Source organism: Equus quagga, chromosome 19 (genome assembly GCF_021613505.1).
Source record: "Equus quagga isolate Etosha38 chromosome 19, UCLA_HA_Equagga_1.0, whole genome shotgun sequence".
NCBI lineage: Eukaryota > Metazoa > Chordata > Mammalia > Perissodactyla > Equidae > Equus > Equus quagga.
Window position 1 is genome coordinate 8,523,490 of NC_060285.1, and position 18,091 is coordinate 8,541,580.

At 42.3% G+C, this 18,091-nt stretch overlaps 1 protein-coding gene across 3 annotated transcripts in view; it reads right to left on the minus strand.

Moving 5' to 3' along the window:
- Nucleotides 1-3,452: 3,452 nt before the first annotated feature.
- The window catches only part of EP300 (E1A binding protein p300), a 74,491-nt gene continuing 59,852 nt past the window's right edge, over nt 3,453-18,091 (minus strand). For 2 of the 3 annotated variants that reach the window (XM_046646023.1, XM_046646022.1), the window contains exons 21-31: nt 17,862-17,918; nt 17,125-17,202; nt 15,048-15,115; nt 14,135-14,285; nt 13,839-13,985; nt 13,086-13,199; nt 12,296-12,461; nt 11,196-11,360; nt 9,988-10,149; nt 7,014-7,295; nt 3,453-6,746 (exon numbers count right to left, since the gene is read on the minus strand). In XM_046646023.1, the coding sequence (XP_046501979.1) occupies nt 4,548-6,746; nt 7,014-7,295; nt 9,988-10,149; nt 11,196-11,360; nt 12,296-12,461; nt 13,086-13,199; nt 13,839-13,985; nt 14,135-14,285; nt 15,048-15,115; nt 17,125-17,202; nt 17,862-17,918 (3,589 nt within the window). In that variant the 3' untranslated portion in view covers nt 3,453-4,547. The remainder of the gene's footprint in view (nt 6,747-7,013; nt 7,296-9,987; nt 10,150-11,195; nt 11,361-12,295; nt 12,462-13,085; nt 13,200-13,838; nt 13,986-14,134; nt 14,286-15,047; nt 15,116-17,124; nt 17,203-17,861; nt 17,919-18,091) is intronic. The other variant, XM_046646024.1, reaches the window with a different exon arrangement.

Here is an 18,091-nt window from a genome sequence, read left to right on the forward strand (position 1 = left end):
TTTTGCCTACTTTTTCATTGGGTTGTCTTTTTTCTTGTTGAGTGTCAGAGTTTTTATGTAGTCTGGACACACCCATATCAGATATGATTTGCAAATATATTATCCCATTCTGTGGGTTGTCTTTTCACGTTCCTGATAGCATCCTTTGATGCATAAAAGTTTTCAATTTTGATGAAGTCCAACTTTTTCTTTTGGCTGCTTGTTCTTTAGGTGTCATATTGAAGTAACCATTGCCTAATCCAAGGTCGTGAGGATTTATACCTGTCTTTTCTCCTGGGATTTTGTAGTTTTAGCTCTTACAGTTAGGTCTACGATCTATTTTGAGTTAAATTTTATAGTTGGTGTGAGTTAGAGGTCCAACTTCATTCTTTTGAATGTGGATTTCTGGGTAACCGTCCCAGCACTATCTGGTCCAAAGCTCTTCTTTCTCCATTGAGTTGTTTTGGCTGCCTTATCGAACATCAATTGACCATAAGTGTGTGGGTTTATTTCTGGACTCTCTATTCCATTGTCTAATGTCTGTCCTTATGTCCCTACCATAGTCTTGACTACTGTGGCTTTGTCTGACTATTCAAGTTTTCAAATTGGGAAGTATGAATACCCCAGATTTATACTTCAAGATTATTTTGGCTCCTTTGCATTTCCATAATGTATTTTAGGATCAGCATGTCAACTTCTGCTTAAAAAAGCTGGCAGAGATTTGGACGGGGATCACAGGGAATCTCTCAGTCAGTTTGGGACACTTTCTTAACAGTGTTGTGTCTTCTGATCCATGAACAAGAATGTCTTGTCATTTATTTGGGTCTTTCATTTCTTTCAATGATGTTTTGTAGTTTTCAGTGTACCAGTCGTACACTTCTTTTCTTAAATTTATTTGTAAACATTTCATTCATTTTCATGCTGGCTTGTTTTTTTTTTCTTGAGGAAGACTAACCCTACGCTAACATCTGCCGCCAATCCTCCTCTTTTTGCTGAGGAAGACTGGCCCTGAGCTAACATCCGTGCCCATCTTCCTCCACTTTATATGTGGGATGCCTACCACAGCATGGCTTGACAAGTGGTGCCATGTCCGCACCTGGGATCCGAACCGGCAAACCCCGGGTCGCTGAAGTGGAACGTGCGAGCTTAACTGCTCCGCCACCGGGGGGTCCCAAGGCCTGTGTACTCTTTAAATAGGGTGGCCTCATCATGAACATTAACATTCCAGGAACCCATCTGTCTGCAGATCACTTTTCTTGGTTGTAAAAGGAGAAGTCCTGGGAGCTTATCTTTGATTCCTTATTTTTTTTTTCCTCTTTCAGTTTTTAGTATGTTTTGAATTTGCTTGGAACAGGGCCCCTGTGTCATATGTATTAGTTAATTGCAGCCATCACTAGGGCTTCTTAACAGTAAGGGAGATAAAGGAGATAGAGAAGAAAGGAGTCCGATAACCTTTGACTTTCTGGTAAGCCTTTTCCTGGCTGTGCGATCTTGAGAAAGTTATTTCACCTGAGCTGCAGTTTTCTCATTTTTCAGTTGGGGCTATTTTTGAGGATTCAGTAACCTAAGGAAATGAAAGCCCCTGGAATTCTGCTCGCCCCCACTGGCCCATTCCCTAGATTGATGTGGTAGAAACAGCCCAGTTGGAGACTTGTAGTGCCTTTTAGCTCGCCCCCCTTTTCATTGTGATAATTTTCAAATACACAGAAACACTGAAATCACCTTCCTGTATTCCTGACTTTGGATTAATCTGTATCTTCTCAACCTCCCTAGCAGGAACTCTGGCCCGGGCAAGGATGGCGCTTTTGCCCCTCCCCATTTATTTCTGCCCCCACTTCCTCCTTGCAACACTGCAGTGAAAATGTGGTCTACCACTTCAACCCAGCTGTCTTGAGCCAAAGAAACTAGAGCTATGAAAGCTGGGAATTCACTGCTTGGAAATGGGTTAGAATTCTAAATATTTCCCTTTTGGGAGCTCAGGTCAATCCTGGGCTCCCAGTACCAGGGAGCAAAACGAAGGTCTTTTTCTAACAGGCATTCACCATCTTCTACAACCTGGTCTCACCCAAGTGGATCCGAAGCTGTTTTCCCAAGAGGATACTTTACTATTCTGAGCAGAGTGCCTCCCTTTTCCCATTCATCTCCCCTCCAAAATCCAGTTTAAATATCCTTTCCAGAAATGTTCCGAATTCCCATCAGCCAGGTTTTCCCCCTTCCCCCTCTAACTGTTCTCTGCTCACGCCACTTAATACTTTCTTTTTATCCTATTTAAAAAGCATAACTCTACCTTTTCTAGCTCTCAAGCTAACTTACTTAAGGACAGGGCTGTCATGTGTGCTGTGCGGCCTAGCACGGAAGGTGGGCTCACCATGTACATCTGCTGGACACTGACCTGAGGCAGGTGGATGCTTGATCCATTTTCTGAGGTGGGCTCTGATTAGCGCTGAGTGTTCAGGTTCACCTCACATTAAGATACTGGTTATTTTTGTTAAGACAATGTAAAACAGTAAGAACAACAAACAGGAGTTTGAATTAGCTAATTCAAGAGGATCTTCTTTCTTTCGCCCTTAGCAGACTATCACATATAGTGAAAAGCTCTATGACAAAAATAAGGAAGACCTGCCAAATGATGCCAAGGCAGCTCATAGTATTCTAATTTTTCACATTTGTTCACAGCCAATGTAATATTCAGTTGGAAGGATCATAACCTCTCCACTCTTTTAACACCCAGCAGTGGCGGACTCATTGTGGTTCTCTCTTAGCCTTCCAGGTTTTATTCCCACACCATTTTCTTTTCCCACCACCTCATTCGCCCTGCTGACTTCTTGATGGGCAGTTGGCAAGAACAAAGGGTGTTTAACAGAGGGTAGGGCTGGACTGCTGCCCTGGCTTCAGGTGCTTTTTCAAGTTGTGACAGGCAGACAGGATCTCCCTTAGGTACTTCTTCTCACCCCTGTAAGATGAGGGTGATTGGAAGACCATGAGGTCGTCCATAGGGAACATGGAAGAAGGTCCTATATGAAGCTGTTAAAAGTGAATTAATCAATTCAAGTTGATAAAATGGACACTTAGGGGGCCGGCCCAGTGGCGTAGTGGTTTGCATGCTTTGCTTCAGGGGCCCAGGGGCCCAGGGGTTGTGGGTTCAGATCCCAGGTGCAGACCTATGCCACTTGTCAGCCACACTGTGGTGGTGAGCCACATATAAAGTAGAGCAAGACTGGCAGATGTTAGCTCAGCAACAATCTTCCTAACTTAAAAAAAAAAAAAAAGACAAAAGACACTTCGCTGGTGTTTGTAGTGTTTTTCCCTAACTTTCGACAAATTTACCAAAATCTACTTGTGGCTTGATCTTATGTAACAGTTAGGCTGTGAGCTAGGGCTTTCGCTTTTTCTTGAATCCTACGCATCAGGCACTTAAACTGCTGCATTCCAAGACAACGATATGATGGCAAGAAACGAAACAAAGTCAGGGGTCTGTCTCACACAGTTTATTTAACAATAGGTAATAAGAAATCAAATTTAACAGTCTATACAGTGATCCAAAGTTCATATTTATAAGTAATCAACTTTAATTGCATGATTTACAACGGTTGAGGGTTTTTGCTTTCTATTTTCAAGTTTTACAGAAAGTGTGTGTGTGGGGGGGAGCAGGGTAAGGAGGAAGAAAGCAAGCAAAGAAGAAACCCCAGGGACTTTGCATGTTAAAATCATCCCATTGGAATCGTTTCTTACCCTCTTTTTAATTTTTTCCTTTGTTAGATGTAAAAATAACGAAAAAAAATTCTTTCAAGAAACAGAACCACAATATATAATACATCAATTTGGCAGCTGCCCCTGTATATTTTGAAAAAGTCATTTTTCTCTCTACATGTACAAATTATTTTAATACTTGAAGTTTTACGCTCAGACTTACAGAATAGAAAATTTTCTGGAGCACAAAAGTTGACTTGAGGGTAGGAAGGGGAATTTTTTTTTGTTTTTTTTTTACATTTTTAAAAGAATGAACATCTTTCTTTGCACCCAGAGAAAAAAAATTGGTATTTTAATATATATTTATATATATTTATATATATATAGAACGTAATTTTAAAGTAACATTAACCCCTTTTGTCCTCTGGTTTTAGAAATGTTCTTTTTTAACTCTTCCATAAAGTGAGGAAAATAGGGAAAAATGTCAACCATCTGCACCAGTAAATAATAACTATTAATATTACATATTTTCATTAATTTAAAAAAAATAATAAAACCTATTGGAGGTGCAAGGCAGGAGCATGTGGTTGGCTTCACAGACCTCAGCCTCCTCCCAGTGCACACTTGAACCACACACACAAGGGAAAAAAAGGCTGGAGGCGACCAGCCATAACAAAAATATATTCTTTGTATTCTATCATCCCTCAGGTTCATCTTGCATGTTTGCTTTAAACCACAAACAGCTACTGCACAGTTCTTATGTGTTCCAAGGAAAATTGTCTTTTAGGCTAAGAAAGATTCAAAAAAATTGTTTTCAGTACAAAAAGTCTTGTTAAGAGAAAATAATTTTTTTGCTCCCAAAATACTACAAGGTGTCTCTAGTGTATGTCTAGTGTACTCTGTGAGAGGTTCGGATTCAAGTCTGAGTTCTCGGTGCTGAGTCCCAGGTCCGTGGCGCTTGCACCATGGAGGTTTGCCATGCCTGGATTGCTAGCGAGCTGAGAAAGCATCGAATTCTGGTCCGGGCTGGCAAAATGCCCTTGTTCCATGGGGTTGGCCTGGGCAGCTACCAGTCCAGGATGTGGAGAACTGGTCTGTGGGGAAACGTGGTGTGGAGAAGGCTGAGGCTGCATCCTTGGGGAAGGGCTGGAGTGAGGGGGCTGGGACTGCGGCCGTGGAGAAGGGACAGGCTGGGGAGAACGCACTTGATTGGAGAGAGACGGGATCTGCTGGCCTTGTAGGTGTGGGGACTGGGCCTGGTTTGGGAGCATATGCTGTTGGGGGCTCATGGGGTTGGGCTGAGCAGGGGACCCCATCTGTTGCTGAAGGAGGCGCTGCTGATAGGCCTGCAGACTGGCTCCTGCCTCTGCTCCCAAGGCCTGGGGGAGCTGGCCCATTTGTCCCATGTTCCCTTGTTGCATCTGTTGCATGTGATGCTGCATCCGCTGCTGCTGCTGCTGTTGCTGTGGGGGGTAGCCAACTCCTTGGGGTTGCTGGAACTGGTTATGGTTGGCCATTCCAGGGCCGATTCCTGGCCCTGCTCCCTGCTGCTGCTGCTGCGGCACCACCATCTGCTGTCGTCTCAAGATGTCTCGGAACTGTGAAGGCATGGTGTTGTGATTCATGTTCATCTGCTGAGCTTGGGGGCTCATCCCTCCCATGGGTGGCTGGAGCTGCTGCTGTGGTTGCTGCTGGGGCAGGCTAGCCCGCTGAATGCCTGCCTGCATGGGATTCATGTTCTGCATGGCTGGATTGGAGTGGACCCCCTGCTGACCTGGCATGGTAGGTGGCTGCAGCCCTGGCTGGCCCTGGGGCATGCCAGGTTGCCCAGGGAGGGCTTGCGGATTAGAGTTGGCATACTTGGCAGCCCGCTGCTTGATGAATGCAGCCAACAGCTGGGGGTTGGCGTGAAGGATACTAAGCACCTGTTGCTGCTGTAGGGGAGAGCTGGGAGACCTGAGAGTCCGCAAAAGGTTTTGTAAGGCTTGTTGAGACACAGTGCCTGGTTTGAGAGGGCTCACACCTACCTGGCCCAATCCTGGTTGGGGAGCCATGTTCAAGGGCTGACCATGCTGGGCCACTGACATCATGGCTGGCCTTGGCATCCCGGACTGTAGTTGCTGGGGCTGAGGCAATCCTCCTTGGGCCCACGGTGGCTGTTGCTGCATCCCTGTGGGCCCCATCCCTGGCTCCAAATGCCCACTGGGACCTCTGGCCATGGGGGGTGGGTTCATACCCATGGGGGCCATTGGAGTCATCTGTGGCATCTGGTGCTGGATTGGCCTTTGAAATATTTGCACATGGGCCATCTGGCGCTGAGTCTCTGCTGCCCTCTGAATCTGCATTGCCATTTCCACTGCTGCAGGTGGGGGGCCTGGAAGGGGTGGCTGAGCAGTCTGAGGAGGGGTTGGAGGGGTCACCTGGCCTGGCGCCTTACCCTGGGACACAGGGCCAGCAGCTTGAGTCCTGGGCAAGTAGGGTGGCATGCTGTTGGGAGGGGTGGGCTGGGGCTGAGAGGGGGGCTGGGGCTGGGGTGTCTGTGGGGTGGTGGGCTGTTGGCCAGTTGGCGTGGTTGGAGTGGCAGGAGTTGGGGAGGGCAGGCCCTGTTGCTGCCCCACCACACCAGTCCGCTGCATGCTGGCCATCCTCCTGCGGAGCATCTGGGCCTGCTGTAGCCGGTGCTGCAGCTGCTGCTGCCGGAGCTTTTGCTTGATGTTTAGGCAGAACGGCACAGGGCACTTGTTCTCCTGGCAGTGCTTGGCATGGTAGCAACAGAGGGCAATGAGCTGCTTGCAGATGGGGCACCCTCCATTGGTTTTCCGTTTGCAACCCTTGGTATGCTGCACAACTCGCTTCATCTTCTGGCAGGAGGGCAGGGAGCAATTGGCATTTCGGCACTGGCAGGCATGGACCAGAGACTGGATGCAGCGCTGGATGCTGAGGCGGCGTGAGTCTCCTGGGCTCTGGGTGGCCGCAGCCTGCTGGTTGTTGCTCTCATCATCTAAGCCGAGACCTAGTTTCTCCATTTTGTGGTCATGGTTTTTAGTGTTATAGCAGGTGATACACAAATCATAATCCTGGGGGGAAAACAGACACAGGTTAACTCTCCAAGATTTAAGTCATTCAAAAGCATTTCACAAATTCTCCATGAGCTAAAAAGCCCTTTCTTAGAGAAAGCCTCTTTACCTCTCCCACTCAAACACGAGGCCAGGCCCCTCGCACCTCATTCTGTGACTCAGCACTGGCACTGGAGCCCAGAAAGGCCTCCAGAGCGTCTGGTCTGCACTGCCTCTCAAGCAGTCGGACCCTCCAGCGCTCTCTCCTCCCCGCACGTGGGGGCCTACCTCGCACACGGTGCAGTGCCAGCGGGTCTCCACGTGGTGCTTGCACTCATTGCAGGTATAGACGAAGCGGTCCTGGCTCTGGGTGTGGAGCTCCACCAGCATGCACATAGTTGACCACTGGGCTCTTCGGAGTGAAGAGAACTCCAGGTGCTTGTCCCTTGCGAGGGTGAGAAAGGCATCCCGCCCATCCATCAGATCACAGGGGATGAGGGGGTCAGGATCCACAATGGGAGGCAGGGAGTTGGCAGCAGGGCCAGCGATGAGACGGATCACAAAGAAGACCTGCAAGACAGACAATCTCATTCTGACTCTGGAGCCAGAGCACCACGCGGCGCCGGAGCAGCCGCAGCAGACAGGTGAGTCAGGCTGCATGCCTGTGAGGCTGCTGACCGCTTTAGTGCATTTTACGCGCACGCCACAGGGCTGGACGGTACAGCCCTCTCTTCCTCCTGCACTATGTATTTCTGCTCTCTTCTCTGGGACTACTACAATGGGTCTAAAATCTACATCTTGTTATCGTTTCTACCTCATTCAATAATTCCTTCAAAATAAGAATGGTCCAGGTCAGGTACACACATACACAGTGGGCATTCTGCCTCCAAGTGCTCTCCTTTAAAATGAAATCCATCATTTAACCTGAATCTAATCACAACGAAACCAATTAGACAAACCCAAACTGAGGGTCCAAACTGAGGGTCATTCTACGAAACAATTGGCCTGGACTCTTCAACAAAATGCCCACATCGTGAAAGCAAATAAAGCTGGGAAATGAGACATGGCAACTCAACACAATCCTTGATTGGAGCCTAAGGACCAGACAGTAGATGGTGGCACTGGGTTAAGCTTCCCAAGTGTGAAACCATAGCATAGTTATGCAGATGTCTTCTTTCTTAGAAGGTACTTGCTGAAATAGGTAAAGAAAATGTAGCAAAACATTAACATCTGATGAATCTAAGTGAAGGGTATGGGAGGGAATCCTCTGTGTAACTTTCCTGTAAATTTGAGGAGAGAGAAAAAAAAAAGCTGGTGGGGGTGGGAAAGATAAAACCCCCAAACCTTAGGCTCTGCTGTGGAAGCAGCAAAATTTTTGTTCTTTAAAGTTTGAAAACACACAACCATTAATTCCCATAACCATTAGTGTAAAGGCTGCAACGAGAAGCTGGTATTATATATGTATTTGAAATTAATTAGTATCTAACTATAAACTCTTATTAAACTAATAAAATGTGAAATGGTACCTTCAAGAGATCCAGAATTTGTGAGCAACTCCTATATTAATCACTATATTCTACCAGTTTTTTAAAGACTGATAATCTGTGCAAACTGGCAGTAACACTTGTGATATACTTGGGCAGCAACGTTTGCATGAAACAAGAGTCTTTTAATAAGCTACATTTCTAGAAAAAGAACAATAGGACAAGAAAGCACACACTGAGACAAGACACATAGCAAAGAGATGCCTACAGTTCAAAGCATCAAGAGAGAACTGAGATGCGTATCTGACCTTGTAACAATTGGGCTTAAGACTGTGGCTCAAAGCAGCGCTCATGAAGCAAGGAAGAGCATTCTGAAAATGTGACGCACAGAATCTAACAAGCAGGGAATGCCTGTTAACAACCCATTCAAAATAAAGGCAAACAAAACCATCTGGTAGACTCCCTAGGAAATCCTCACTATGGCTGATCCTCCAATAACAACCATGGTGACTGAGTCCACTGGACGTCATGCTATACAGCTAAGACAATACTTGAGTTTAACCTAAACCGACAACTTTAGACTCTAATTCCTAACAGGTGACTACTACCTACATCTTAAGTGAAATCACAGAATGTGTTCACAATTTAAGTGAAATCTACTACAATATACCCTGAGGGTCTTTCCCAATTGCTGTTATGCTAGAATTTTATGACACTAAACATCGCTTGACATAGCTAATAATGATTAATTGTTGATAATTATCTAAGCGAGGCGCTCACTAGAGCTAAGGAATCTTTCCGTTGCACTAGCAAGGCTCAGGCTATCCTGTTGACCTTAGTTCTTTAGGCTTAAATAAAAAAGGAGTGGGGGTGGAGTGGTGATGTGGGGGAGGGGCACTCTGAACAGCTTATAGGTCAAGAACCGTTATAATAACTGCCTCTCTAAAGGGTTCTGAGTAACGATTTCCTCTCCCAAAGACTGCTCAATCAATTTGGTTCTAAGTCTATACATAAAAGCAAGCTGTCACTTCTCTCTCCACGTAATAGCCACTTCCTGTAAGAACCCGATAAGATGCCTGAACACAGAAATGAAGTGAGATATTAAAAAAACAAACAACTGAAAAAACAAAACAAAACAAACAACTGACATAACTACCCTTCAAGACTCCTCAGCTTACCACTGATGCTGCTGAAGGGAAAAACCCCAACACACCCAGTTACATTCCCAATCTACCTACCACAAACAAGCAATCTGAAGGACAAAGTAATGCGAAGTTTTAACTCCTCTGAGAAGGGGTTACAAGTGCATAGTGTATGAAAGATGAACTTTTCTTCAGCTTTCTCCACTTCCCAAATCACTTTCAGGAAAGCAGTCCACGTTTTTATTCATTTGTTTTGCCAAAGTTCCATTACGGACAAACTGGAATGACCAATGGAGCTCTAAGGAGCTTGGTTTAAAACAAAAGAACAAAAATATCCAACAAGCCTTTCTCCTGAGCCACAGAGGCACGCACATAAGAGGGTATAAACAACAGGGCTAGACTAACTATGCTTGTCCTTTTAAACTGTGAGACACAATCCAATACCATCTAGATTTACAACACAGCTGCAAATTAAAGCAAGCTTATCATCGCTCGCTTTCAGCGCCATGCAGCCAGCCCCTGTTCTTCCTTCTGCATTTCAAGTGGTCTGGTGCTCATGTCATAAATGCCAACCATAGCGGGCAGTTCCTTGGAAATCTTGCTCTGGTTCTTCTGTTCTTGGTGGCTGCATCTTACCTCTTTATGTTTCTCCATGGTGGCGTACAGCTTCTGCGAGAGGTCATTGGACACATTAGGCATGCCTGGCTTCTTCTTGTTGCCCCTACTAAGGCTGCTCTTGTTTTTGCTGGTTTTCTTATTATTCTTCTTTTTAGCATTTTTGCTGTCTCCCTTTGTCACCTACAGGTTAGCACATAGGGGACAAGACAGTTTTTGTTAAGCAGTGATGTGAATGATACTAATGGTAAGAAGACTCTCCTTTCTTTGAAACCGGAGATCATAATCTTCCAGCTGCTCTCTTCACTCCCACTGTTTTTAAGGCTGTTTTTTTTTTTTTTTTTACAGTAAACTAATGTCACTAACGTCTTTGCACTAATTTTCTCCCAGTGAAGAATCCCTGCACTAAGACCCTTCATTAAGACAATGGCAGCCTTAGCTTTTTGACTAGAAGAGCTTAGGTTGATCTATCCGATCCCAGACTTACAGGAAACTGTAAGTGGCAATGTGGGGTAGTGAAAAGTGAGTGGAAGTGGGGAGCCAAAGACCATGGCTTCATTTCCTTCCAGTTGCATTCTAGAATTTTCTGAGTCTACTATAAAAACCACCGCCACCACCTTGAAAAGCAATCAATGATTAATTGAAACTACAAGGCTGTAGTAAGTTCTATATCTTTAACAGACTATTTAAGGGTGAGTTTAACAGGTTAGACTCACTGAGGACACTTCTAGATATGCCACGGGGAATTAACTAACCAGGAAGAGCTCCTCGGGATCCTCCTACAAAGCAGGTTCTGTATGGGGGACTAGCAAACTCTGGTCCAGGGCCATTTTTGTATGGCTAAGAATAGTTTTTACATTTATAAAGTGTTTAGGGCTGGAGACCATATATGGCCCAAAATATTCATAATTTGGACCTTCACAGAAAGTAAAGCTTGCCAACTCCTTGCTCTAAATAGGTAATTTTCCATCAATTTTTCAGGGTTTCCTTCCTTCTGTTTCCACTACTGGAAATCCAAGATTCCATCTAAAACAAGGATCTGATGCTAAAAAGGTTTAAAACCACTGAAATAGAACCATAGTAACTTACTTAAGCCAATATTTCTCACTCAATTTAAAGAGCTTTCTCACACCTAAGAGCTTTAAGACCAAGATGAAAGTTTCAGCTCACTTCTGGATTATCCATGAGAATCAAGGCAGAAGTTGGAAAGGAAAATGCAAAGCCCTTACATCTGTGCTTTCATTGCTGGTGTTTTCCTCTCGCTTTCTCTCTTCCTCTTCCTGTTCCAGTTCCTTAATGCTCTCTTCCAGAACATTGGGCCAGAAATCACCCTCAAAGTAAGGCAATTCCTTTGCACTTGTTAATCGATCTTCAGTAGCTTGTTTAAAAATATCCTGTGAAAATACCCAGGTACAAATATAGGAATTTCTGTTTTTTAAAAAAGCATTTATTCATACAGAGGCAGTCATAGCTAATGGATGTAAGAAACATGAAGGATTAAAATGTCTTCTGGAAGGTGGTAGAGATTTCATACCTAAGCCCCATGTCTGGGGAGACAGTTTCCTAAACAGTGAAAAGGTCTTATTTGAAGTCAGTATTTCTGGTTTTCTCTTTCCTCTACCCATCAGCGCAGGGAGATTATTTGCCTTTACATAACCAAGTGGCAGATTATCTTGCTGGCACTAGTGGCAGAGGCAGAATCACTCACCCTGAGGCCTTTACCACTCCTGATAACAGGACGCGGCGTGATGTGAGGCAGTGCCTGCCTTGCACCCACCCATCCTTGGAATTTCAGCAGCTTTCACTTGAAAAATATGTTCTAAACAACCCAAACTACAAATACTGGAAACTATATAGCTACAGAATGATTGGCTGTGCTGCCTGGGAAAATATCCAGTTAATGTTTTCCTCCTCATGAGAAAAAACAGGTAAGAAATTTGGTAGTACAAGTTTTTATCATGAGATACCCTAGAATCATGAATGGCTATTAAGAATATATTTTTAATTAGTCACGTCTTTAAAACAGGTATTTCTTGATTTAAGACTTTTTGAAAGCCTAGTTTTTCTTACTTTGAAAGTTTGTAGAGAAGTAAAGAGAAGAGAATACTGAACACTGATATAACCTGATTAGACTTAGCAATTTTTAAACACTTTACCAGATACACTTCATCTTAACATAAGAACACTTTATCAAATTAGCATAATTTTATAAATTACATGGAAGAGGGAGAACAAACAGAACCTTTTTTAAAGACAGTTAAATGGCAGAATACACAGCTGCAGGATTAGCAAATTTTCAATGTTATCATTCTCTCCCACTCCTCCTGACCTTGTAATCATGGACAATTCGATCAGTCATGGCCTTGTCAAGCATCTTTTTATACCACTCCTGCAGTCGCTTGGGCTTGGGTATCTTCTGGTCAGGAGGATGGCAATGGAAGATATAGTCGTCTCCCTCACTTGGGGGACATGCCCAAATATGCCCTGTCGTATATCTAACAACACAAAGAGAAGGAACATTCAAGAGAAAAGATCATCCATTCTGGAAAGAATGCTACACTTTAAATCACAAGGTGAAGTGAGTACAGAAACCAAGGATTTTCCCCAAGGTAACACAAAGTATACAATTTACCATCAGATCAAAATGCACTTAAGAGGAATAACCTGCAAAGAGAGGTGGTGAATATTCTCAAGCCCATAAAGATCTTGAAGGTAAGGAAGCAGACTTGATGAAGTTTTATATCTCCAGAACTTAGTTTGTTTTTATTTTTCATATCTAGGTGTAAAAGGATCAAATGCAGTCTAAGGTTCTGGCCCTAAACGAGTAACCATCAACTTTCAAATTAAACTGTATCTCACAACTGAATTGAACAACATACAACCAATTTGGGATGGGTGCACTTAGGGTCAAGATATCCCTTTCTTTCCTACTGGCAACATTAACATGAAAGAATCTCCAACAGAGTTGACATTACACTTCTACTAGATGAAAACCAAAGTTGAGAAAAGAAGGCAAAAAGTCAAATATTTGCATGTTTTAACGTATGTCTCACCATAATATCACAGTAGTAACTAGTTTAATTATTGTTAAAAATAGCATTTGTTATCAATATGCTTACCCTAATTTCTTGACGTATTCTAAATATCCAATTAAAATTTCATGATAGACTGCAGTCCTCAAGCATTTAGGACGGAAGAAATGAACACTATCGAGGTATGATATATATACTCTCCTATATCAAACAGGGAGAAAGAAACCAAGTCAAGTCACATAATGAAATCTTACTGATACAGCTAATAACAGTCTCTCTTCTGTGCTCTCTGCTCATCTTGTCATTTGTAATGCTCATCACACAGTGTTATAGTTAGGTAAATGTGAACTCCTGGGGGCATTCAGTGAGCCTATGGCTCTCTTCTAGTCTCAGCATCTAACAGTACCTGAAACACAGTATATCAGTCAAGATTTATGGATCCAAATGTATCCTGGAAGCTTTCTTGTTTTGGCCTGTATACTATTTTGGAAACAAGGAATTCTAAACCACATCCTACCCTATTTGTATGATATTCTTTCACATACCTCTCAGTAAGGTCTTAACATGATCCCACAATCTCGATTTGAGCCCATTTTCTGAAAACTAGTGAGCCTGTTTCCCATTTCCAATTTCAGGCTGCTACTCGTATCCCTTTCCTTTTTACTATGACCATAGAAGAGCAATATTTTGTTTTTGTTTTTGTTTTGTTTCACTTTAATACTACACTTGAGAATTTGCATTTCCAAACAAAGCACATCAAACATTTCTTGCCCTTTATGCTTTTTCACTTATAGCTTCAAACTCCCATGCAAATTAGAAGGTAGCCATAAGAAGTCCTACCTCTGGTTGGGTGGAGGGCAGTCAGAGCCATACTCTTGAACATGCATGCCAAAGAAGCACAAGTCAACACCATCGATCTCTTCAAAGGCAAAGAGGGCTTTGGTTCGATATGGGAAGGATTCTGCCATCTCTCCACTATCTACAAACCTACACAATTCAGATTGGAGGGAAAAATCATAACATTCATTCAGATTAGAATCAACAGTAACAGCCGTGTATGAGCAACAACTGTGCTCATAACCATGTATGAGCAATTGTGGACCCACAAGAAAAGAAGAGGGAAAATCACTAGATACCTTGCTTTCATGCCTGGTTTGACTTCCACAGTTTTGTCAGAAGCGTGAACTACCCGAACAGTGACCTCTCCTGACTCAGGGTGATTTTGTCGCCTCAGAAAGTCATTCACACGATTCTCCAGAAAGGTGCCAAGCCTTGTGGATGGCAACCCTAGGAATATAAAAGTTAAAAGTTTGTAGTAATAAAGGTCAAATTTATTACCGTCAGTCTTAAGGTTCAATATCAAATCTCTTTAAACATTCTTTTCCCCAACTTTTTACTTTGAAAATTTTCCAGTTTCAGAAAAGTTAAAAAATAGAACAAACATCCATAAGCACTTTGCCTTGACTGTAATACTGTTTTAAAATAACAATGGTTAGATATCATGAGAAACCATACAGGAATAAAAGCAACCTGTAGGCAGAAAAAAATTGCAAAGGCATCGAACAAAACTAAGTCAAACACTATAATAAGATAAATTAGTGTAAATTAATTATATGAGAAAAGTTTTTACTACCACCAACTCGCCTCCCCAACTAAAAAGATCACATAGGCCTAAAGCAGTCCTTACTAATGGTGTGGACAAAACTGAGGGAGTCACTCATGGAATGGCGGTTCTGGACAAATATTTCCACATCTGGCCCCTGTTAGGAAATGCCCCAAACATGGAGAAATGTAGGAACAAGAAAAACACATATCCTCTATTTTACAAATCCTGATCCTTGAAAATTTTCTTCTTAGGTCTAATGAATTTCACACCAAAAAGTACATTACAGTTTAACTTTAAGTAGATGATAGAAAAATTATTAGATTTGTACTTTGGTTAAATATTTTAAATAAGGTTGAAACAAAGTAATTCATTTCTGGATGGTTTATTCTTAACTTTGTTTCAGTGGCGTTTTGTCAAAATTTACCTGTAAAAATGAAACTTACTTTTAGCAGAAAACTTATTTTCTTTCCTAGTTCGTGCAGTTTTCTTTAAACAGCCATCACAGACAAATCTAAAATGTAAACCAAGATTTTGCTTACACAACTTAGAGAAACATCTAAAGTAACGTATACTACAAAATCTACCATATGTAAGCATAAAGTTAAAATTCAAAGGACAACCTGGGAGAAATAGTTCTAAATATATAATAAAGAGTTAATACAACTATATACAAAGAGCTTTTAGAAATCATTAATAAAAAAAGGACAAAAGATCTAATTGAAAAACAGGCAAAAGACACGAAAAAATGTGTTGTTGTTAAGGCCATCGAGTCAATTCTGACTCTTAATAACGCTGTGGACAGCAGAGTAGAACCCTGCCCAGTCTTTCTGTGCCATCCTCTCGCCTTCTGGCCCTATATTAGACAATGCTCTGCTGCTATTCCTAGGGTTTTCATGGCCAATTTTTTCAAAGTGAGTGGCCAGGTCCTTCTTCCTAGTCTTAGGTCTGGAAGCTCTGCTGAAACCTGTCCACCCTGAGTGACCCTGTTGGTATCTGAAATACCGATGGCTTAGCTTCCAGCATCACAGCAACATGCAGCTGTCACAGTATGACAACTGAGACGGGTGGTGTAGTTCCCTGACTGGGAGATGAACCTGGGCCATGGCATTAAGAGTGCCGAATCTGGGGCTGGCCCCATGGCCGAGTGGTTATGTTTGTGCACTCTGCTTTGGTGGCCTGAGGATTCACTGCTCGTCAAGCCATGCTGAGGAGGCGTCCCACATGGCACAACCAGAGGCACTCACAACTAAAATATGCAACTATGTACTGGGGGGGCTTTGGGGAGGAGAAGGAGAAGAAGAGAAGAAGACTGGTAACAGATGTTAGCTCAGGTGCCAATCTAAAAAAAAAAAAAGAGTGCCGAATCTTAACCACTAGATCCCGGAGAAGGGCATGTAAATTGGCTTAGATAGGAAAAGATGATGAAAAGATTACAGATTAAAATAGGAATTTCGCTTTTTGGCCAATCACAATGGCAAGTCTATACTGCTACTGGTGGGAATGTAAAGAAGCACACTCTGAGAGCAGCACCAATAGATTTGAAATGTAGATTCTTTTTGTTCCTGCAATTACATAACATCAACTACTGTGATTTTCCTTCATATTATTTCCTGGAAATTTATTAATTAGCCGCCTCTTTCCTGTGACCTCCAAACCAGCATCAACAGTCTAAGAAAAGAGTAGAGGCCATGCAGAGATCCCATCCTAATGAGTCATCTGGTGCACAGACACCCCCGCTCCCCCTTCCCTTGCAACAGAGCTGGGATCAGCCCGATTCCTGGAGAGTGAGGTGGCCCATAGCAGTAGACAGCTAAGTGTCACAACAGACAAAAATCCACTCATTGCTATCAAAGCCACTGATGATGTACAGCTTGGGTAAATATGTAGACAATATTTAGAAACAGAACATGGGTCCCGAGAATAGCTAGTTCATTAAAGTCCATATCTAGTCATTTTACGCAACTCTGCCTTTCACTGGACAACAGCCATCTAACTTATTGCCCAAGCCCCTAAAAGATGTTTAAATCAAATCCTAACCAGGGTTATCATTTAGAATACCAATCACAGAGTGATGTTTTATCAGAGATAGGAATAAAGGTGTGCCCTTGGCACCCTCCATAGATAGTGACATTCAAAATCTGGCAAATCCTTGCTAGTTTCCAGGTGCTAGAGATTTGTTATCTCTATTAGTAAGTCTTTAAAAAGTATTTACTTAAAAAAAAAAAGAAAAAGTATTTACTTGATGTATAATGATCAGAAAAGAATTCAAAAAACAAACCAGCAGAATAAAATGTTTGTATATGGATTAAAACAATGTGTGCAAATAAGAGAAAGATCTATATTTTTCAATTTTTTTAGGTTATTTAATGTTTCGAAACTGGATTTTAATTATCCTTTCCCAATCCAAAGAACAATGTTTAGACACAGTAACTCTGAAGATATGATATACTCATTACAAAGAAAACAAAAATTTGCTAAAATTTATGATGAAAAAGTCTAGAGAAAATACTGGTGTCTCACCCAGATGGCCAGATGATCTCATGATGAAGCACACAGATCTGATGCATCTTTCTTCCACATTCTGTACATTCAACAAACCTGGAAATGGAAAGCCAAAATTTTAAGATTAAATCCAAAACTTTAACCAAATCAAAACCTTCAATGTTTCCCGACTTCTGACAATTCAAAAGATAGTCAAGAATTGTCTAAAGTATTGAAATAATAGTTGAAAAAAGTTTTCAGTTTTTAAAAGCTCTTTAGTGTTACAAGTAGAGCAAATTTCAAAAGCAATTAAGTTCAGTCACTAAATGTGACAGTTAAATCTGACTGTGGAAAGGCAGTAAAAAGTGAAAGATCACTGCTGCTTAAGCTTCCAAATGAGTCCAACACCATCCTATCCATTCCAGGAAGGCCTAAAATGTACATTTCAGTGCTGTGAAAGACCTCAATACAAAGCAGCGACTATGAGCTTGTCTGGCAATGCAGAGGACAACAGGGATGGAACACATGGCACTGAACAGAGGTAGCTTGGTGCTTCACTTGGGCCTATAAGACAACAAACTATTGGGTTGATTTAGTGAAATGTAAATGAATCCTAACTGTACTGTAGACTTCCACATTTCTACCATTGATGTTAGATGTATGTTATATAGATTTAGCCCAAGAATACAGAATCGTCTCACTGTGTGGGCAAACCAATAAAACGAAGGGAAGAAGGAAAATCAAAGTGTCCTGACTATTCAAGGGGAACTACTTACAGTTCAGGATCCAGTGTGTCATTTTTTCTCTTGGAAAATTGTTCTTTATTTATTGTACTAAGGAGAGAAGAGGCACACAATGAGAAAAAGTGATACAGAAAGATGAGCAATGTGACTACTGTTCTAACCACAAGAACAAATCTCATACTGTAAGTGGGTTATTTAAATCTTCTAAGAATATACTGAGGATACATTAAACACGTACTTTCTTGGTTCCCACAAAATGCATG